Source organism: Fringilla coelebs, assembly GCF_963513975.1.
Source record: "Fringilla coelebs genome assembly, chromosome: Z".
In the NCBI taxonomy this organism is placed as follows: domain Eukaryota; kingdom Metazoa; phylum Chordata; class Aves; order Passeriformes; family Fringillidae; genus Fringilla; species Fringilla coelebs.
Genome location: NC_140031.1, coordinates 268,273 through 291,513, shown reverse-complemented (window position 1 = coordinate 291,513; position 23,241 = coordinate 268,273). Strand labels below are relative to the sequence as shown.

Below are 23,241 nucleotides of genomic sequence, written 5' to 3'. Positions count from 1 at the left end.
CTATAGCTGGGGACGGCCTGTGCAGCCCCATGCTGTGCATAAGGAGATTCCTTGCTCATGTGTTGAAACATCCCTGTTCTTTTTGCCAGCCAAAGGCTGATTGTCCTGAACTTTGAACCAGCTGTGTGTGGTTCTCTTCAAACTGTGCTAGCAGTGGTTCAGACTCCAGAAGATTCCCCTCCTCCTGCCCATCTTGTTTTCTCATGCCCAAAGAGAACCTGAAATACCCAGTTCAGAAATTGATGTGTTGGACTACAGGATGAGGCTCCTAAGGAGTCATAAACTACAAGTAACACCATTTTGGCTGTCAGAATGGTGGATTAAGTCTTTTACTCATTGAGTCTTGAGCATGGAAGCAAATTTTCCCCTTTTTTGAAGGCAGGTGGAGATGGTGTATAATATAGAAAAAGTAGGTTCTTGGGATAAATTTTAACTGTAAAACACCCCATGCTTCACAAAGATGTTTACATTAGGACTGGCATGACCAGTCCTAATGTTGGGGATGCTAAATGGATGCTAAATAAGACTGTTATCCTAAGAAATGGAAAATTCCTAGGGTAAGAATTACTTTGTATATTACAAAAGGAATTTCTGTGATTTGTGGAACTGGGTGTTTGTCTGGGTTTTGCAAAAGTAGAAGGTCATGGGCCCTTTGGTAGTGAAAAGGAACCTGTTCATTATGTATATGAGCATGAGAGCCATTGCTGACTGTGGTTGAAGTGGCCTCTTGCACATCCCACTTGCCTGCTGAGTATGTCAAACCAGGCAAGGCTGTGATTGGAGATGTGGTTCCCACTTCCTGAAGAAGGTTTTGTGGTTAGATTAGCATATTGCTTTGTCTGTCTTTACAACACTTGGCTTTTTCAGAGCAAATGACTGGAAGTGTATGTCAGTCATAATTACTAATAACCAATGAACTGCTCATAATAATGTATTAAGATGAAGTTTGTCTAATGTTAGGATATATGTTACTGAGATTCTGATTGAATCCCTTATGTCTTCTCTACCTGATGAAATTTCTTATCACAACAATACAGAAACCAAAACCCAAAAAGTATGGTTTTATGCTGGTTAGGCTGGTATTGCTCCCTGTGTAGGCATTTTCTTCCAGAACGAGCTTGATGTTACTTAGGCATCATTACTCTTGTTTGGAGGTGGAGTAATTATTCCAGATTACTGGAATTTTGCTCTGGAATAGTGTGTCTGCCTGGGAATCAGTAGAAGTAACAGACTAATTCCTATATGTGGCTGTAACAGAACCAAGACACTGCCATGTGCCAGACCCTGAAAAGAGATTTCTCAGTGTTCTCGCAGTGTTCTCATTTCACAAAACTGGAAAGAATGCTGGTGTTTTTGGAAGAACGTGCAAAAGAAAACGTCCCCATCCTACAGTGTGCACAGTTCTCAAATGTATGTAATACAAAGAGCAGTAAAAACAAGAGTTTAGGGCAGGTAAAGGAATGTAATCACAAGAATGTGAATGCCATAGGTAGCGGAAGATTAAATTTGGTGGTTTTCCTTTTTCCTTTGATAACAAATGGATTTGCTGCTGAGGGAACTGTTTGTCTGAACAAAGGCAAAAACAAAATTAGATATTTAGATGGTATTTGAAGGCAAAGGGTAGAATTCCGTAAGGCAGAAAAGATGGTCTGGTCCAGTTGAAGCAATTGTATAAAGTTGTTAGACTTGTGGTTTAGCTATTTAGAAGATCTGGATGAATAGGAAGGTGAGTGTCAAGGAGGAAGAGTTGGTTGGTTCTTCAAAGGTTAAGGATTAAATAAAAGAGTAAAAATTGATCATGTATGACCATGCTTGTGATCCAGAAATTATAGAAGACTTCATGAGTAGAAAATATTAATTGGAAAAGTATTGGGAAGGGATGAGGATTATTTGCCATTTCTGGAAAGCTTGAAGCTGTTCTTGTACCTGATAGACAAAAATCAGGGGTCTTCTTTGGGCTGTTGAACTTCCCCAGAACGATTCTGATTGGAATTTTTACAATTGCTTGGCTTTACCCAGAAAAGCACCTTTTAATCTCAGCAACAGCTTCTAGGCAGTTTGGTCTTTCTGTGGAGAATGCTGGGCCTAATCTGCAGGTGTCCTGAAGCCAGAGCTACAAGACAAAACTGACTTTGAAAGTAAGAAAAAATGTGTGTGTTTCTCTGGTGTGTCCCCCCATCTCAACAGAGAACATGAAAGGGTAGGTTTGTTTTTCCTCATATGGCTAGAGTTGTTCCACCTATAACAGGTACAGATAGAGGGGTTGAGGAGGAGTGATAACCATTCCATGCAGTAAAACAAAAAGTCAGTTCTTCAGAAGCAGCTGTTTACTTCTAAGTCGTCCTTGTGTTGCTTGCTGCTTCTGCTATCAGAAGACAGTTCTCATGGTCTGGTTCTTGTTTTGACATAATTCCCCAAGTGAGTGCTTCACTGGAATGTAGTATCAGGTGAGCTGGAGTAAAAAGGCTGACTGGGAGAAGCAAGGCAGTGGAACAGACAAGGAGTGCCTTGCTTTGGCTGAAATCTGTGCCATGTTCTTCCTGCTGTTCATAGGAAACATTTGAGAAGATGTGTTTCCAAAGAAACAATAACGTAGGAAGTCACGCATGCTTTGGGAAAGCATGAACACAAATAAACCACTGCTGGTTCACCCCCAGAACTTACTTTCAGCAAGATGCTGATGCACAGATACAGGGGTGGGTGTTGTGATGGAAAAGATTCAGGGAAACCATGTACTAAGGGCATATTCAGAATCTGTTATTTTAAGTTTTTAACACTCGTTATCTTCCCAGAAGTTCTCTCAGCCACCATCAGAAAAGCAGAACTCAGAAACATTTCACCTCACTGCTTTGTGCGTCTCCCTAGCTGTGTAATTCTGTTGGTCATATCCAGTTTTTTTCCTTGTTACTTTTATCATTGAATGATAAGTAAGCAAAGTAATGCTTGAATTTTTAAAGAAACTGGTTTTCTGTATAACTTTTCTCAAGCATTCTCAGAGCACTTTTCAAAGAAATTACAGTTCCTGGAAAATCATGATTTCCTAGGGAACCAGGAGCTAGCTATATTTCTTCTTCTGAAGTATTTACAGGCATCATGTTAGCCTAGAGAAGGAATAGACTCACAGCTCGTCTGGCAGCAAAGGTGTCCGTTGATTTTGATCTTGGATAAAAGGAGGAGTTTTATCCTTAAAGGAAAGAGTTACTAAAAGGTTTGTGGAGGAGAAAAAAAAGGGGAGGAATATGGCTACAGAGTCCTGGCAGTTGTGGTGGAAACAGTTTATATACTGAATCTTAAGATGAGTGCCCTAGAATAGTGAGGAAGAGATTAACAAAATGGCCAGGTTAGACCTTCTCTTCCTTGTGTATCACAACTGACCGTGTTTGTCTCCCTTTTTGTTTAACTTTGCTTGAAAAGTTAGAAGAATGAGAGAAGTTCTTGATAAGGACAGCTGTAGTTCTCAGTAAAGGACAGCTGTGTCTCCTCTGCTGGGCAGTTGTGATCTTAAACATACTTGGAGGAAGAGGAATTAAGTATGTAAGCAGACCCTCATTCATTGTTATGGGTAAATGTTAATTAAACTCCAGGATATGTAATTGGAGGAAGCTTCAGACTAGGGAGGCTATCTAGCTTTTTTTGAGTGTATGCAACAACTGTAAAAAGACACCTATGAACAGATGTACAACCAGAATGCAACTAATTAGTATCCCAGATTATGAGAAATTGTGTCAATTATGTCAGTTTACATGGATTTTATATGCTTTGGTATCTGCAGTCTTTTCCATTTAATCCTCATAGAAACTTGCTTTGTGATTTTGGTTCTATGCATGCATCTTTTTTTTATTAAGGACTTCATAGGTTAGACAAAGGGCCCAAAACCAAATGAACTGTGTAAACAAATTTCCAAACACTTCTATATTTATTTGAAGCTGTTTCATGAAATGTCTGTGTCTATTCCAGTATCCTTTAAAAATTTTCCTCAGTCGCCTTCTCATAGTCCACAATGACTTCCAGGTAGCTAGAGTTGATGAATATCTAAGTCTTACAGTTGTTTATTACTTTATGCTTCATTATTTTCAGGAAGATTCCTCAGATTAATAGTGCAACTGTTAAGGAAAGTCAAGACTTAAGAGGAATTACAAGTGTTTTGTGTTATTTTTATGCATGTCCAGGTATTTTGCAGTCTGGGTGGGTGAGGATAGGAGTTGGTGTAGGAGAGAAAGAAAGTCACTGCAATTTGGGCCCAGAATAAAATTGCCAGGTTACTATCTGTGGAGTTTATAAATTACTATAGTTCTTGGTTTAATAATTCAACGGTACACTTGGACACTGTTCTGTAATGTATAATCCCTGAAAAAATTACTTCAGAAGTGAAATAGCACTTCTTTGCATGGCAGATGTGAACAAGTGCTTGTTTTGTATAAGACTGGGCTACTAGAGCTTAAAGGGATGACTTTCTGCTTATTTTACAGATTTGCTTACAATCAAATACATGGCCATGGGGGATATGAAGACCCCAGATTTTGATGACCTTCTTGCAGCCTTTGACATACCAGACATGGTAGATCCCAAAGCAGCTATTGAATCTGGACATGATGACCACGAAAGCCACATAAAACAAAATGCTCACGCAGATGAAGACTCGCATGTCCCATCATCATCTGATGTTGGGGTGAGCGTCATTGTGAAAAATGTGCGTACTATTGATTCTTCCGAAGGTCTGGATAAGGATGTCCACCATTCCACAGGCAATAGCTTGCACAATGGCTTTCTAACATCAGCAGCTCTTGAGAGTTACAGTAAAGATGAAGGGAAATCACTTAAAGAGGATGGGTCAGCTTCTGAGACTACACTGAAGGATTCAGCTTTCAACCAGTTCAGCCCAATATCAAGTGCGGAAGAATTTGATGATGATGAGAGAATTGAGGTGGATGACCCCCCAGATAAAGAGGAGATACGTGCAAATTTCAGAGCAAATGTCTTGGCAGGATCTCTATCGCAGCAGGAATATGACAAACTAAAGGCACTTGGAGGGGAGAACTTAATTAAATCTGGAATCACTGTTTCAAGTAGTATAGATAAAAATAAAACTGGTAAACGAGAGACAGAGACAAGCTCCATGAATTTAGGTGTCTATGAGTCTTTTAAAACTAGAAAAACAGAGGACAAGTTACTAAAAGACAATTCTGAGAAGCTTCTTGAAAACAGGGTACTTGATGGAAAACTGAGTACTGAAAAATGTGACACAAATCTTACCAGCATTTCCCAGTCCAAAGCAAAGTCATCAGCAAAGCTTTCGTCCTGCATTGCTGCAATCGCAGCACTGAGTGCTAAAAAGGCAGCTACAGATAGCAGTAAAGATTTACAGTCTAATTCAGGAGAATCTTCTCCATTACCAAAAGACATGAGTGAAAGTCCCCGAGCTATTGAAAAATCTCCCGAGTCTCAGAGTCTTATTGATGGTGCTAAGAAGCCGTCTGTCAAACCGCCCGATAGTCCCAGAAGCGTCTCAAGTGAGAACAGTAGCAAAGGGTCTCCGTCTTCTCCCGCAGGGTCAACACCAGCAATTCCTAAGGTTCGCATAAAAACCATCAAGACTTCTTCTGGGGAGATCAAGAGAACTGTTACTAGAGTGTTGCCAGAAGTTGATTTGGACTCTGGTAAAAAGCCAGAGCAGAGTGCTTCCATGGTAACTTCCATGACATCTCTCCTGTCCTCACCAACTTCCGCTGCTGTTCTCTCCTCTCCTCCCAGAGCTCCTCTGCAGTCCTCAGTTGTTACCAATGCAGTTGGATCTGCAGAACTTGCCCCCAAACAGGTCACTATCAAACCCGTGGCTACTGCCTTCCTGCCTGTTTCAGCAGTGAAAACTGCAGGTTCCCAAGTGATCAATCTGAAGCTGGCTAACAACACCACAGTGAAAGCCACTGTCATCTCTGCTGCATCCGTGCAGAGCGCCAGCAGTGCCATTATCAAAGCTGCCAATGCCATCCAGCAGCAGACGGTCGTGGTGCCAGCATCAAGCCTTGCCAGTGCCAAACTTGTGCCAAAGACAGTCCATCTTGCCAACCTTAACCTTTTGCCTCAGGGTGCTCAAACCACCTCTGAACTGCGCCAAGTGCTAACAAAACCCCAGCAGCAAATCAAGCAGGCAATAATTTCTGCAGCCGCCTCCCAGCCTTCGAAAAAAGTGTCTCGAGTGCAGGTGGTGTCATCTCTACAGAGCTCTGTAGTGGAAGCATTCAATAAGGTGCTGAGCAGTGTCAATCCCGTACCAGTTTACATCCCAAACCTTAGCCCCCCTGCCAATGCCGGAATCACGCTACCGACACGAGGTTACAAGTGTTTGGAGTGCGGCGACTCGTTTGCTCTTGAGAAGAGCCTGACCCAGCATTATGACAGGAGGAGTGTGCGAATTGAAGTGACTTGTAATCATTGTACAAAGAATTTAGTTTTCTACAATAAATGTAGTCTCCTGTCCCATGCTCGTGGGCACAAGGAGAAAGGCGTCGTGATGCAGTGTTCCCACCTGATCCTAAAACCAGTCCCAGCAGATCAAATGATAGCATCTCCTTCCAGCAATACTGCTGCAGCCGTGCTCCAGAGCGCAGGGGGAGCTGGCACGCACTCCGTAACAAAGATCCAGACTGGCTTAACTGGGACAGTGATCTCGGCCCCTGCGAGCTCTCCTGTCATTCCAGCTATGCCGCTAGACGAAGATCCATCAAAACTCTGTAGACATAGTCTAAAGTGTTTGGAGTGCAATGAAGTTTTCCAAGATGAGACATCTCTTGCAACTCATTTCCAGCAGGCCGCAGACACAAGTGGACAAGTAGAGTATCCTATGTTTACATTCCAATGTTTCATCTATAAGCCTAGGAGACTTTGGATATGTTTTTACTTTCATTTAGCTGTTAATTATCTGAACCTCTGTGATTAAAATGATAAATGAAAACCACAGAAAGTCTTGCAAGCACTTGCATAGTGAATGTCAACACTTTTTAAATAAGACTTAGAATCTTTATAGGCCCTGAAGTCTGAAATTGGCACTGTATCTTTTGCTAAAATTTAGCATTAGCTTTCTTACAGCTGAACATGATAATACAGAAAATAATTGTGGGTATTACTAATCATATGTTAATGCTTCTTTCTGTGCTTTGGAATTTGACTAGCTTGTGGAATCCACTTAATTGGCACCCTCATTAACAGCCCGTCTATTCAACCTGAATGATAGCTCCAAGTGATTAATTCTAGATTGGTCTTCAGGTTTTACAGTTTTCACCAAGTGCCCTAAGTGAACGAGGCATTCCCCTCACATGCAGGGAGGGACTCAGGCAGTGACAAATGGCACACTGACTACTGACAGGAATGCTGCTGTTTGCCTCAGCTCTTCCTTAGAAAGTGCAAAGTGCTGTTCTCACTTGCACATCTTCCTTTCTGTGTGACCACTGGTTTAGTTGGTTCGGTTTCTTTTCCTCTTACAAATGCTAATGAGTTCAACATAAAAACCATTTTTAAATTATTTACTAATGTATGTGGCCTGATCTGAAAGAAATACGTCATTCAATAAAACTTAATATTAATCAGTGTGCGATGTATTTTATAATCCTGGCAGAGTGAAGGTGGTTAATTAAATGACATGGTTGGATCTCTGTTGGGGTGTGCCAATTAAAAGGGATTCTGGTGTATTTCAAAGCATTCAGGTGAGCTTGGTGCTCCAGCTTCTTGCTGCGGGGGAAGCTGAAAACCTGCAAGCATGCTCAAGACAGGAACGCCCCAGGAGTCTTTCTGGGAATCACACAACAGTGGACAGGCTAAAGATTTTTAAGTCCTGCAGTTAGGAAAAAAATGCACTAGTCCTAGGAGTACAGGCAGGTTCCTGTCAGGATCTATTCACTACATATAGGACTATTCTGTACCATGAAGCAGCTCCACTGCACCTACCACTACAGGTAGTAATGTAAAGAGATTTGCGCGTGGAAATAACCTTGATTATGTGGCTCTGCCTTAGCCCCTCCCTTTAATTGCCTAGCAGAGTTAGACTGAAATTACCTGGATTCCAGGTGGAATGCCATGCAAGTGAACTTCTGTTTGTAAGATACTACAAGTGTGCATACCTCAGGGAGTTTCCTTCAGCAGAACATGTCCATCCATAGATGTTGCTGCAGTTCTGAACAGGATCTAATGGCTGACTGTTAGAGTATATTCTGCACCAACTCAGGCTACTTAATACCTAGGGTATTTAGCTAAGTGATTTGCTGATGCTTATTGTTATAGATAGATGTTTTTTTTCCCCCATAATAAGCCTATTAGGTAACATTTCATCTAAGGTCCTGTAGACCTTGCAAAAACCTGGAGGTTTTGGTACTGGAAAAGCAAGCAAGTAAGAAGGTGACAAGACAAAGCAGTTGGATGAGGGACAGAGAATAGGTTGGGCGGATGAGGCTAAAATAGAAATTGAAAAAGAAACAGAACAAATATAATGTGATGTTCTCACTTTCAGGGTGTGAGGATTTTTGTCTTTATGGCCAAGTAAACGAAACCTTTTGCCCTTCCCTTTCTCCCTCTGTCTGATACTTTTGCCCTGTTGCTGCTGAGTTTGCTCTCCATACACGTCCTTTAGATACTGTTTGTCCTGGTAATTTACTAAAGGAAAGCAATTGTGATGTTCATAGAATGCAAAAATGCAGCTGCAGGGAGGTGGAGAGAGAAGTATGGGTTCCCAGGTATTGCTGTTCAAGGAGGGAAGCCCCTGGAGCTGCAGGAGCAGCTGGCATTGCCTGCTGCCTGTCAGGGTGTTTGTGTCTCCTCATGGAAACCTGCTCTGCTGAGCTGGTTTAAAAAAAACAGTGCAAAGCACTGGAGGAAAATAAGCTATTTTCATGTTCTTCCGTTTGAAAAGAGCACTTAATAAATGTAGCTTTAAATGCTCTTTGTTGAAGTATCCTTACACATTTTTGTAGTCCTTTTCATATGTCAAGCAGCCACTGTTTTTTATGTTGAGTTTGGTTGCATCCTGCAGGGGTAGTACTTCCTGGAGAAAGGCTCTGTATAGGCATTTATTACTAAGTATGTTGCTACTTTTTCATTAGATGTTACCTCTTGAGAAGCTTGGATGAGAAATACTCTGACTTGTTTTCCTTCTTAGTGCTTGGCACTGTCTTTTTGCTGTAAAACTGCCATTATTGTGGGGGGAAGAAGACAGGGAAGTTAGATGAGATTGGTATTTTTTCTTTGGAAGGAAGAAAGAATAAAAAGAAACACTTAGATTTTGGAAAGAACTAATAGGAAAAAAGGTTATTCGCAGTTCTTTCTAGTGTCCCATCTAATTGCTCCTGAAACGGAAAATGTATAGTTTTGTGTTTCCAGTGAGTAAGTAGCTGCTCTTATACTCCTGTTACAAAGGTAGAATGTTTTGTTTAAAATAAGCAATGGTAGAACAATCTTATCAATGAAAATACATTCACTATAAAGTTGTTACCTTTCTGTAATGTTTTATTGCCATCAATATTCCTGTTAAAGGAATATTAACCTAAAGGAATATTCCTGCTAAAGGAGTATTAACCCTGGCTCACAGATAGGTTTTCTGGCTTAATAAAACCCTCATCTACTTGCTGGGGGAAAAAGGTAGCAAATCTGGGCTAATGAATGTTAGTATTTCTCTTAGTTATAGATAGGAGTATATACCTCCCATGGAAACTGCATAGCTCATTTCCCTTCATACTCAGCGTATGTGTGTATCTTTATTTTCCACCTCCACCATTTTTCCTTCTAACCCTTTTTTTTTTTCTGAAACTTTGACTTTAAATGCAGGCAGGTGATGATTTTCACAAACTGTGTTTTATTTTGGTGTGGGTTGGAATGAGAGAACTGGAAGTTAATGCCACCTTAAGCCCAAAATAAAATGGTAAGCAAACGTGCCGAATGTCAGAATTTCACAGTAGATGCTTCTTGTTCTACTGTAATCAGTTACAATTAAACATTTTCTGTACTCATTGAAATAGCAGAGCAGGGGCCTTAACTAAGAGTATTATGGGCATATTGGGTCAGCAAATGAGTCTGGCAGCTTGCTGCAAAATCAGGAAGATCACTGAGCTGGGGCTGGAATGTTGTGTGGCTCTTACATGGCATCACATCCCCGTTTCCTTCAGAAGTCTTGCAAGCCAAAGGCTTTGGAAGGACTGTGAAACCTCCAGATGTTTCTGTTACTGGAATAAGAAGTTCTGGTTTGCTGTTTTCTTACATAATCAAATTATGCTCCAGATTCTCCAGTATTGTATTACAGCTTGTTAATACGGGAATAGCCAAAGAGTGATTTGGGGAATGGTACTGAGCCCAGTAAATGTGGCGCTTATTGCTGGTCAGAGGGTTTTGCCTTTATCTGAACTTAAGGCAAAGTTAACACCCCAAAACAATTCTGGTCAGCCTGAGGCTGTGAGTCCCCCACTTTTGGGCACTCTTTGGTCAATTAAGGCCAAGTATTTGGCATTTCAAAGTGGGTATTTCTTTGTGTCTCAGTATAGCCTTGCTGTGTACCAAAGGCTCTAAGCAGGTGCCAGTTTGAAATCTCTGTAGATAGCTGAACTCAGGCAGAGCCTTGCAGGAGAGCAGTACATCTACCCATGCTGAACACTACTGTAGTGGGCTGGCAGGAATGCCAGTGGAACCTGCATTGCAGTGATGGCATGTTTTCTTTGCTTAATATGCTGTATATTTAATGGTTTGCATTTTGCCATCTTGCTGCATCAGGACATTGGAGAACTCTGTACAGAGACTGTGTTCAAATACACCAGGCCACAGTGCTCCCAGAGTGTTTATTTCAGGATTTCTTCATGCATATGTTAGTAAATAATTTATAATGCAGATCTGGAGATCTTTTTTTGGTCAATATTCTTGCAGAGTGTACACATCACTACATATGCCAGAACATTCTTAGAACATTCCTAAAAACAGGCAAATACATGTTCAAAAACATACTGATGTCATGAAGAAGTCTTGGGTTTGATTTTAAATCTTTGCAAGTTGCTGGTGAGGTTCCCGAGTCCCAAGCCATAGGGGACAATAGCAATAATTTGATTCTGGAGTTGTATGTAAGCCCCTTGCACTATTAAGGTAATCTGGGAAGACACCTGAGTAATATTTCTGGAAAGCACGTGTATCTCCTGTGGTCAGTGGTGTAGGAAGGAGCTTTGTAGCCCAGGATGCCAGTCAGTCTGGCTACCAGCACCTGCCAGCTCTGTCAGCAGGGCTTGGGTTTGTACTTGCCTACTGCATTGGGTCCCATCCCAGTTATGACATTTAACCTTTATTTGCTTATTGCAGTGTTTGACACAAGATGTAATGTAGAGCTGAACCAAACCTTTTGTCTCATCTATTCTGGTTTATCATTTAGAAGACATGCAATATCTGCCAGATGCTGCTTCCTAACCAGTGCAGTTTTGCATCACACCAGAGAATTCATCAGCATAAATCTCCATATACGTGTCCTGAATGTGGAGCAATCTGCAGATCTGTCCACTTCCAGACCCATGTCACTAAGAACTGCCTGCATTATACCCGAAGAGTTGGGTTTCGGTCAGTATAATGATTCCTTTTGCTGTCAATTTATGTATAATTTATGGTTTTTTAAGTGGTTTTCCATTTTCATAAGCACTGTTTGGACAATACCAGCTTCATGGGTTTAAGATTGTCATGGCAACAGAAGTATTAGTACTGAAATTTTGGGATAAATACATTAGTATTCTGCTTTGTTTTGGGCATCCACTTTTGTATATGATTAAATCAGAATATTAGCCAATGTAACGCAGATTCAGGACTTCACGGTTTATAAAGTCTAGAGAATTCAGATGCATTGTCTTAATTTCAGGTTTTCAAAAATCTTGCTGAGTTTTTCCAAAACATTGAATTTTAGATTGTTCTTTCTTGTAGAAGAGTCACTGTCAGTACTTCTAGAATGTATGGTTGAGATGTTGATGGGCATACTGCTGGTTGTTCTCTTTTCTGTGGCAAGTCAAGATTCCTTGACTTTATCACTTAACATCACTTGGAAATTGCCTTCCTCAAACAACCTTGTCTTTTGGTTCTCCTTTGTTACTCTTCAGTTTCCCTTTGACTTTTACATTTCCCTGTAATGGCAACTCACTGAGAAAATGGGGAGCAGAGGCATTTCATAGAAATGTTTAGTTTTGAAAGACTTGAAAGAATGCTTTCTGTTAGCATTTTCCTTGCACTTGAATGGCAGGCAGCACAGCAAGAGATCAGAAGAGCACCATGTACCATGAGCTTTGCTTAGCACTCCAAAAACACGTCCACTTCACCCTCTCTGCCTGGAAAAAGGCCATTCTAAATCTTACAGCAGGTAGCTCCGTCCACCCTTAAGGTGCCACAGTTCATTTTCCAGGATGTCTGTGCAATTGTCCCCTAAGGAATGAAAGCATTTTTACTGCATCAAGCCTCTGTTTTCAGCTTGAATTCATGGCCTGACATAACTCCAAGCTCCTTTCATTTCTTTGGGTTCTTTTCTTTTACCCTTTTCTCTCAAGCAGTAGTCTTTCTTGTCCTGCATTTCCTGCATCTGCTTCCTGCACTCCACTGCTGTTCCCTCTAATGTACGTCTCTTGGGTTTATACATGGAATCACCTCTAGGGACTCCTGGCATGCCCCAGTAATACCAGCAGAAAGAATCCCCTTTACTGGGAATCTAAGTCAGTAAACTTTTCAAGATGTCTCTCATAAACATCTCGTGTCACACTGAGTCAAGAATTTCTTGATCTGGTGAGACTAAACCAAAGTCACCCAGGCAAGCAAAAGCAGTCTCTAGGAATGTTACTGTCTCCCTCCTTACCCTCCTCAGTCTCTCCTTAGAACTGCGGTGCTTTTCCCTATGAGCAGCGTAGCCTGTCCTGCCTCTCCACAGGGCCTCTGCCAGGAAGTTCCCTTTGACTCCAGGGATTTAGGCTAATTGTCTGCACTGAATCAGCTGAAAACTTCAGCCTGAAGTTTCACTGCATCCTGCTAAGGTCAAAGCAAGCAGCTGTTAGAACAGTCCCCAAGAGGAAGGCTTGGACCTTGGGAACTGTGTTATATACAATGGTGGATGCTGAGGATCAGTTGTTATGTGGCATCACTAGAGAATAAAGCCAAACCGTGGCACGGGGAGGTGAAAATGCCACCCCGCTCTCTGGAGGGACACCTCAGAAGTACATGTGTTACTGAGTGCACCACGCTGTGTACGGCTGTGAAAAGTGCTCAGCTCTCTGTGAGCACAGAAGCTCTTAACAGAGCCAAAAAAACCCCAGAATAATCTGCTTTAGAGAATGCATTGGTAAGCAGAGACTAGATGGGTATAAACTCAATGAATATTATTAAGAGTGTAAACTAAATGCCCAGAAAAAGAATGGATGACATTTCATAAAATTCAAGGGTGATAAATTTAAAAAGTAAAATGGGATCCTTGAATTCAATGCAGAACTGCTTTATTGCTATCATCAGGGCAGTAAAACTATTGAAAAATTAAATTGACATTTATATGGAAACAATCATACTGCCCTGATAGATACTAAAATTAAAATGCTGGAAGGGTGGAGGCCTTCTATATTTGAAGAGTTTGTAAAAGTCTTACTGCAAAATACTGATCAATAAGAAATTGTCTCATTTGACAGGTAATTGTTGATTGCACTATGTTCTTGGACTGATTTGGGAGCATTTGCTCCTGGAGTTGTAGGGCATTAAAGGGGATCATTGTGTATAAACATTCTTATGTTCTAATATTAATTCAATTTTTTAATCATTTCATTTTAGAATAGATGCAGAAAGGTCACAAATTTTCGACACAGCAGAAGTATGTTTTTGAAAAAATTTTCTGAATTCCAATATTATATATTGATCTGATAGTAGGGATTTGGTTTAGTTTTCCTGAGTTTCAATCCAAGTGCTGATTTGATTACATGTACAGAAAATCATTACCAGTATATCTTCATTAAATCTAAATAAGGGAAAGGGTGAAAATATTTTCCTTACTGGTTTTCCATTTGGTGGTAGTTTCTAAATTGCTGTGGTGTACTTTAAACAATGCCTTGCATGGGATAAAAATGCATTCTGGAACATCTCTTTCCAAATTTGCAGAGGATTTAAGCATTTTTTTCTGCAATCAATAGAGTACTTGTCTGTCCACCCTTCTATCTGTTTTATTGTAATAACATAAAAACATGTTCTGACCTCATATCTCTTAGATTTTCAAATGACAGTGTGTGAGATTTCTTTCCCCTTATTTTGTGATCCACAAATCACTGGTTATGTTGATTCTTATGGGGTTGTTTAAGTTGACAGAGTAATGTAGTTTTATCCAGTTGTTATCCATGTGTGTTTCTCTCTTCCCTTTGCTTGAAAATCCATATTGATTATGTCCAGCACTGCTCAGGGCAGGCTGCACTGACTCTCCTCCGCTCTCTCCGCAGCTGCGTGCACTGCAATGTTGTGTACTCTGACGTGGCGGCACTCAAGTCTCATATTCAAGGTTGTCACTGTGAAGTCTTTTACAAGTGTCCTATCTGTCCCATGGCATTTAAATCTGCTCCCAGCACACACTCCCATGCCTACACACAACACCCGGGTATCAAGATAGGCGAACCAAAGTAAGCAAACTTCATCTTCTACTGCACTTGCCTGCATTTGAATGAGCCGTGAAATTGCATTCTGTCCTGTGCTTGCAGTACACCTCTGACAGCCACCAGTTTGTCAGCCTGCTGGTAATGTGGGATTTGTGTAGTGCTTTCATGACTTTTCAGCTGGTAGTTCATTGGGCAAAGGACATTGCTCTGAATGCACTAGCAGGCCTTTAAGCACTGCATGCTACAAGAGAGCGATTGCAAAATGTAATTACACAAATTATTTGGACAGGTGGCCAGACCGTTGCTCGTTCTGATGTTTTAATCTGCTTAGCTCATCTGCATTTTGACTGTGAATTAAAATAATGTGATTCCTAAAAGAGATGCTAATACTAATTGGTGCTTATGTGGTGATTTTCATAACGTGGTTGAGAAGTTGAGAAAAAGCAATTTTATCTGTTTATATAAGCTTTTTTTCCAATAGGTAATCTCTTTCTGGCTTAAAGCAGAAGTGGTTTTGTTCTGTGGCTAGGAAAGTTGCCCATAAAGGTGGTAGTTTGCTGAAGGTGGTAACACAGGGTACAAGTAAGACTCGGCTTCAGGGTCTTTTTTTTTAAGCTGTTGGACAGTTCTGCTGAAGGTGCTGCTGTGTGTGCAGACTCCTCCAGCCCTCAGGTATGAGCCTCTCTGAGCACCCCTTCTCTCCATCTGCCTCTCCCTCACTGCCAGAGTGCACTGTTGAGAGCCAACAGGGATTGAGCTCCCTGTTTTCTCCGGGGTGTGCACAGAGCACAGCATGGTAACAACTTACAGGCTCAAGAACATAGAAGGTGTCATGTGATGTAATAACCAGCATTCCTAAGAGTTCAGCTTCTCACTGTTTCTTCTAACATATTAACAGCAGATTTTTTTCTTTGTTTACACTTCCATCAAAGCAAAATGACAACAAACTTGCCATGTCTGATACCAAATGGAAGTAATTTCTGTCTAGTGGGAAATGATACGTTGTTTTAATTCAGGATGGTATCATCCCTCAGGGGCGGTTAGATACCAGCATTTAAAACTTTTTTCAAGTTCCCATAGTTCTCATTAGAGAAATCTAAAAGATTAAGATCACTGTTTGTGTAAGATGCTACACATATGAAAAATGAACTGTGCTTGGATCTGCCAAATTGTTTCTGATCAGGTTAATGAATTAAGTATTTTGCATTAGGTTTTTTTCCATATAGATGCACTTATAATTGCATTCCTCTATGAATTTACTTCGATTATAAAAAAATGAAATTAAATTTTATGATGTACTACTGTAATAAGTCACAGAATCCATAGTGGAGCAGTCCTCTTAAGAAGTGGTGTTTCCTTTAAATTTGCCAGTTTTAATCACAATGCTGCCTTAAATGCATGCAGAGTGACTACTAGGATTTTTCCAGCCCTTGCAGTGTTCAAAGTTCTTGGCTTGCTTAGTTTTGAGCAGAGCTGACAGGTTGTATTTGAGGCAATACATTCACATTTGGGTTAACTGTGCTGCATCATGGAGCACCCAGGCTGTGTGACTGGCACCCACTGCAAGCCTGCCAGCCTCATTCCTGACGCCAAGGGTCTGGCACAGTCCAAGGACACTGGCCATGGCTTCAGCAGTGCCCCACGGCTTCTGAGGGACTCTGGAGTAGGTCACACTCCTCTGTTTGCAGGAATTGGGCTCCTGGGGAATCTGGCTGCCTGCCCCTGGCATTTACTTGGAACTATGTGATTTACAATTACATTACAAACAGTTGCTGCAGAACAGATGCACTAAACTATTTAGTGTATGAAAAATGACTTTTATATACAGGGATTCTCAGTGGGATGAAATGAGATTATTTTAATATAGGGAAATGGATGGCTGTCTTGTCTTTCAACTCTGGGAAGCTCTCTCCTGTCATACTCTAAGCTCTGGTTTCCCAGAAAACCACAGAGGTGATCTTTTTTCAGTAAGCAGTGTCTAGGAATGGCACTAAGATATTTTTCATGGCTGATCTATTTTTGAATACTGGAGAAATTCTTGTTTATCAAGCCAAATTATGGATATTTATGGTACTACTGGTAAAAAGTGTATTATCTCACAAGTTCCTTTTTTTCTAGAAAAAAAATTGGGAAGGAGGAGTTCTATCCTCTGGTGCAGAAGCTTTCCAAATGCTAAATGTCTTTTATATGACTGAAAGTATTTTCCTGAGATAACACTTGTATTTATTCCAAGATAGTACATGAATTTACTAAACAGATTTTTGGGAAGTGAAAAGGCCATGCGCCTGCTTTGGTGTGTGCTGGGGCAGGAGCAGTGCTGAGTAACCAGCGTGGGAGTGGGAGTGGGAGTGGGAGTGGGATGGGATGGGATGGGATGGGATGGGATGGGATGGGATGGGATGGGATGGGATGGGATGGGATGGGATGGGATGGGATGGGATGAACTGCCTGACTTATTCCAACATCCCTGTAAATGACATCCTGTGGAAGCACAACTGCCCTTGAGCTTTGAACAGCATTTTAGGCAGTTGCATGTTAAACACTGACTACTTCTAAATTTAAAAAAAAACAAAACCACTGTACATGGTTGCATATGTGTTAAGGATTGAAAATCATGTTTTTGCTGCATCTAAAGGAAATACTCCAGGTGTGTGTATAGTCATAACTCATACTGTGAGTTGTATTGGGATGAATTTAAGTGAGTACAGTCTTTGCCCAGACTTGTCTGAAATTTGGATCTTTACCAGATAGTTCTGCTCTGTGAAGGCAGGGTAAAGTACTTTAGCTGCCATAGAAAATACAGAGATTTAGCTCGTGGTGTTTTTAGAGAGTTATAGTTTTTAGATGTCATAAATTCAGAAAGAATTTCTACAAATCTCCAGATCTGCAGTGAAGGGTTCACCACAGAAAGCAGGACAATAGATCATGAGAGGATGCTGTGTAAATAATACATTTATCCTAGCATGTGTGAGAAACTGGGACCCCTTGATAGCACAAAAACAAAGTCTTTCCCAGTTAATATGAAGAAGTGCATTGTTTTTCATTTGGAGTTACAGGACAGCTTGGACATGGAAGCAATGCCCATGTTCTTGCCGTCTCAAAACACAGTGCAGAGTGATCCCTAGAGCTCTGAAACAATGCACTATCAATAATAATTACTTGGAGGGATATAGAAAGGATATTATGTGGCTAATGAGAAGATTTAGCACTTTAGCAGGTAGGAGGGTTTGATGTTTTTTTTTTAAGTGGAAGTTACTCATAAAGATGGGAAGCGCCTGTTGCTGTACTGAGCACCTGTGGTTGGGTTTCTTTTATTTTAGCTAGACTTTACAGATTACATGGCTTAGATTTCTCTTATCTCATGATCTGTGGTTAGAAAACTGCTGTAAGAACAGGAGTCTGGGGAACCTATGTTCAAAAGTCACATGTGCTCCAAGAATGGAAGTGTTTGGTGGGGTCTCTACATTTCTGTGACAGATTCATCAAGGCTTGGAATGGCAGATAGGGAAATCCCGTCCTGTCCTGTTGGAGCCTCAGGGCATTCACAGAGTCTAGGTTTGGCATTCAGGAGCATCACAGCCATGAACATTGCCAAAAATGTATTTATCTTGAAGTATGTTACTAACTACGATTGAATGAATCACTCCCTTACAATATACTGCATATACAATATACTGGCTTGTAACCTGGAGCAGGGATATTATCCTTTAGCTACAATGTGAGATCAGAAACTGAAGGTGTTGAACTGTCAGAGTATCCTGAGCAGACGTTGTTGTAACTGGCACTTGCTACTGTTTTCTGGCTTCATGTTTGCACTTTTAAATTTTTTTTTCTATTTTTCTGTTTCTTCTCCTGCCCCAATATTTTGAAACTGAAGGATGTTTTGAATTAGTTTAACTTTTTTCAGGCAGTGTGAAATGATTGCTTAAACATGTCAGATCTTATCTGTGATGAGAAAAAAAGTTAACATCATGATTCTTGCGAATAGATCATCAACATGACTGACATTGTTTATTGTGCTTCTGTTTTTAGAATAATATATAAATGCTCTATGTGTGACACTGTGTTTACTCTACAACCTTTGCTCTATCGCCACTTTGATCAGCACATTGAAAACCAGAAGGTGTCTGTTTTCAAGTGTCCAGACTGTTCTCTTCTATATGCACAGAAACAGCTTATGATGGATCATATCAAGGTGTGTAGGCATCTTCTCTTGTTTCCTTCATGATACCATTTGTCATGCAATACATGCTCTGAGAACATGCTGTGAAAAGGCATGGAGTAGCAAGACTGCTGAGAGAGATGTTAATAATTCTGAGGGGGTAATCTTTGAATGTTCTCAAATGTTAAACTTTTATATTTTGTCTGGTCTTCGGCATATCTGTAATGACTCAGTCGGTTTGTCTGTAAGAATGTTGATTTTGGTATACTGGGAATATCTCAGCAAGTCCAATCCTAACAAATAATGAGTTTTATTTACAGTATTTTAAGTATTATTCCAATTGTTAGGAGCTGAGAATGATGAGTGCATCACAAAATCAAACCTTTGATGTTCAAAATTCACCAGGAAGCAGTATGTTGCTAGATGTAGAGGTTACCTGTGTTATATGAACTTGAACATGTGTGCTTTGAAAAACACTCCAGTGGATTTCCTCATAAACACCCTTAAGAGCTGACGATTCATGGTGATCCTTGTAAGTCCTGGTTTGAAGGATCAGCAGCCCCCTGGCTATTATTTGTTAGTGGTATGTTCAACACAGACTCTTACCTCATGTCATACAGACCAAAGCTGAGGTTTTCTGCCTTATTAACCCGTGGTGTCTGAACACAGAATGCTGTGGAGCTTGCTGCGCTTCTATGGCAGTGACACAATTTCTGAATGCTATTTCTCTACCGCAGAATGGTAGACCAGACATCTTTTTTGGCTGCTGAAACCATAATTTTGCATTTTCGTCCCAGCTATGGCACTTGTAACCACAGAATTCTCTGAAGTAGTGTTGAAAATAAGATCACAAGTCTTAAAAAAACCAGGTGATCTTAAGGCCAGTCTTCAACTTGAGGAGGAGATGAGGGAAACGCTGAGTGGACGTTCAGAAATACAAGGACTGGGTATTTTCATTGTTTCTGAACTAGTAGCACTAGTTCTTGCATGTTTACTGCAGGATATCTTAGATGTTCCTCTCATGCAGCAATACAAAACTCTGATTTCTGTTTCCTTTGATCTACTCAGATGGTTGGGGTTTTTTTAGTAAAGCAAATTCTGTGTATTGCAGTGTAGTCTTGTTTCTGTAATTAGTTTTTCCTGACTCAGATATTACTGGAAAAGTAGTGTTATATCTGTACAGGAGTACTTCTGTAAGACCTGAAGACAACACTTTCAGGAGCTCAATCTGACTGCAGTTAGGGCCAGAAGCTATCTTTACAGAAATCGGGGTGCTTAGCATCTCACATTTCAAAGATATGCTCACTTACTTGGGCACTACTTAACTTCTTTGGCTTTAGTGTTCCATGGTAGTATTTGAACTTTCAACCAGTGGGGTTTTAGCATGATTCATGATAAATGATGGAGACATTTTTGAGACTAAAATTAGAGGATTAATCAATATGTGTGCAGTAGCAGTATTGCTGGTTTTGCATTTAGGATGTGTGTATAGCAGTAGGGACTGGAGCAAAGCACTGTAAATTTGAATTAAGTTAAGGGGGACTGAAAAAACAGTACCAGGTTATAGATAAAAGCAGAAGAGGATTCAGGGAGAGGATAAAAGCACAAAAGGACTCAGGGAGAGTACAAGTGCCAGACAGAGGCAGAGCTCAACTGCACAGAAAGTAATGGTTTGGTATGGCTAGACATAAACCATCAAGGCAGAGAAAGACCTGGTGAAAGTAGGACAGAAAGGGACAGAAGGAAGCTCAGGAGGAGATTATTTAAAGCTACAGAAAATAACCTAGAATAATTCCTGCAGATGCCAATATTTCTTGATGGCAAAATGTATTTTCCTGTAATGATTTGCTACAAGAAAATTTCCAACAGCCAGTGAGAGCAGATGGTGAAGGACTTGCCTGGCCTGGCCTGGCCTGGCCTGGCCTGGCCTGGCCTGGCCTGGCCTGGCCTGGCCTGGCCTGGCCTGGAGGTGTAATACTCCCTGTTTGGCCAGCACTGGGACTCCATACTATGCTTTAATTCTCTTGGTGTAGTTTCAAATAAGAAATGAAATCTTAAGTATTGTATTTACAAGACATTTGGAAAGTTGAGCACTAACATGTTACATGCTGACAGATTAGGCTGGAATGGAATCTCCAGGTCAGCTTCAGTTGCCTGAGAGTACAGGAACCTTGTTTCTTGCTCCCCTGTGCAGTGGGATACTAAAGGCAGCCTTCTCCTTTACTACACACCTGCACTTTGCTCTCAATTGTTGGTCCTGTGCACTTTGCTTTTTATTAACAGTTATGGGGGGTTAATTACTGGCTTTTCTGCTATTTAAATCTGTTAAATCAAAGAACATGTTCTACTGATGAGGTTGATATTTTCTCTAGAGCCAGTGGGTAGTCTCAAGAGCCAAAGTATTTACAAAAGAACTTGTTGCTGGAGTATCACATCGATACGCCTATATTCCCAGAATCAAGAATGGATTGAATGGGTTTTACCTAAAGGAAAAATAATTCTGTTTGGGCTGGTTAAATGTATCTTCCAAGAGGGTTATAGAACGGGTCAGTAGATGAGAGGATCAGAACACTGTCCTGGTAAAGGACAAGCCTTTCAGACACGAGACCTCAATTGTGGGTCCATGTTGAGCAGTGGATTAGCTCTGTGCTGCATTCATCCCTGCTGGCCCACAACCCTCCTCATTCTTGCTGTGTCCATGTCCACATGTGGAACTCAGACACACAGCTGAAGCCCCTCAAGCCTTTCTGAACATGTCACTTTGTTGGAAGGCTCAGGTGTCACACCAGCGCACTACACTGGTTTGGAAATGGGGAGTGGGGGAAGGAGGAGTTCTTCCCTTCTGACTGACCATTGACTTAAAGTGCAAATATAAATCCCTGAGGGAAGCTTCCAGCCAGTAACTTCAGGGGCTGAAGAACAGCTGCTCAGACCCCTCTGATCTACCTACCCCGCACTACCTAGCAAGGTAGCCCTAAATGAGTGTGCTCATAACGTGACTAGAGAGTAAGGCAGGGCTCAACCTCAGCCTCAACATAAAATGTTAATAAATTACATAGCTGTTTCCAGAGTTGCCTTATCTTATTTACCAATATGCCAAGTCAACATTTGGTCAGTAAAAATACCTTTCTTTCTTGGAAAACTCCAGTCACATAGTCTGAAATGAATGAGGAATGAGGATGCTGAACTAACATGTCAGGTAAGTAAAGCGAGAAATTAAACTTAACATAAAGTACTTCTTGAGCCCTTTTTTCCTCCCTGCTAAGCTGCAGCTTAAACTTAACCTCCTAAGTAAGTGTCTTATTTTTTTTGTGAAAATATCTATATACGATGTCAGTTATTGTTAGGTCATGTTAGGTCTTGCCTTTATTTAATCCTGTTTCTTTGCAAATGTGATCTGATTATAATAGTATGCCACAGAAGCAACTGAAGGCTTTTGGTTGAGTACAACTGTCTATGTCTATGTCAGTTTTGTACCTTTTTTTCCTCTCTCTTTTATTATAGTCTATGCATGGAACTTTGAAAAGTGTTGAGGGGCCACCAAACCTGGGGATAAATCTGCCTCTCAGTACTAAACCCACAACTCAAAACTCAGCCAGTCACAACAAGGAGGACACAAAATCTATCAATGGAACAGAAAAGTTGGAGAAGAAATCTCCTTCTCCCATAAAGAAAGCAGAACCTAAAAAAGTCACTAGTCCTGGCTGGACATGTTGGGAGTGCGACAGGCTCTTCACTCAGAGAGACGTTTACATCTCCCACATGCGGAAAGAACATGGAAAGGTAAAGGAATATATTCAGTACAAAAAGGTGAATTAAACCTGAAAGGTGAAGTATTTGTTTCTAAATTCCATTTGTGTTTCTGAAAATAATTCCTTTAAGTCCCAGTATTATTATTTACTGTTCTTATATCTATTTCATCTTTTTTGATTTGGCTGCTTAGTTTTTTTCAGTTTCTACATCATTCTTCTGAGAAAATCAATTGTAGGCTTGTTCATTCAGTATTGAAATTTTTTCAAGATGGAAAGAGTGACAGATATTGCTGTATTTCATCCAAACCATTTAATCTGTTCCAGGTTCTTTTTTCTTCTTTGTGCCTTCTCAGTTCCCTCTCTTTACGGTGGTGTAGTCAACGTGGCAGTGCTGGGGTAATGGTTGGACCCAGTTTTAAAGATCTTTTCCAGCTTAAACAATTTGATTCTGTTCTGTTCTGAAGCTCAGTGCCTGTTAGCCTCAGGGAGTGGAGACTCAGTCATGTTTTACTCATCCAGTGAGTGCCAACTGATGTTTCATTAAAGGCAGACACATTCCGTAGCTGAGCTGTTGCTCTAATCTGATACTTAAGAGTTCAGCTGCGTTAACAAGTTGAATTTTGTATTTAAAGCACCTGAATTTGAGCTATCTTACTTAAAATGGATTGAAAGTGAAATGTGGGAATGTTGCATCCTCATGTCAGCAGAGAGACTGTTTGAT

At 40.7% G+C, this 23,241-nt stretch overlaps 1 protein-coding gene across 6 annotated transcripts in view; it reads left to right on the top strand.

The window, feature by feature from the left end:
• Window positions 1-23,241, top strand: part of ZNF532 (zinc finger protein 532) — a 34,480-nt gene that overhangs the window by 5,623 nt on the left and 5,616 nt on the right. For all 6 annotated transcript variants that reach the window (XM_084225233.1, XM_084225231.1, XM_084225232.1 and 3 more), the window contains 5 exons: window positions 4,470-6,829; window positions 11,390-11,571; window positions 14,454-14,630; window positions 18,639-18,801; window positions 22,273-22,551. In XM_084225233.1, coding sequence (XP_084081359.1) covers window positions 4,490-6,829; window positions 11,390-11,571; window positions 14,454-14,630; window positions 18,639-18,801; window positions 22,273-22,551 — 3,141 coding nt within the window. In that variant the 5' untranslated portion in view covers window positions 4,470-4,489. The remainder of the gene's footprint in view (window positions 1-4,469; window positions 6,830-11,389; window positions 11,572-14,453; window positions 14,631-18,638; window positions 18,802-22,272; window positions 22,552-23,241) is intronic.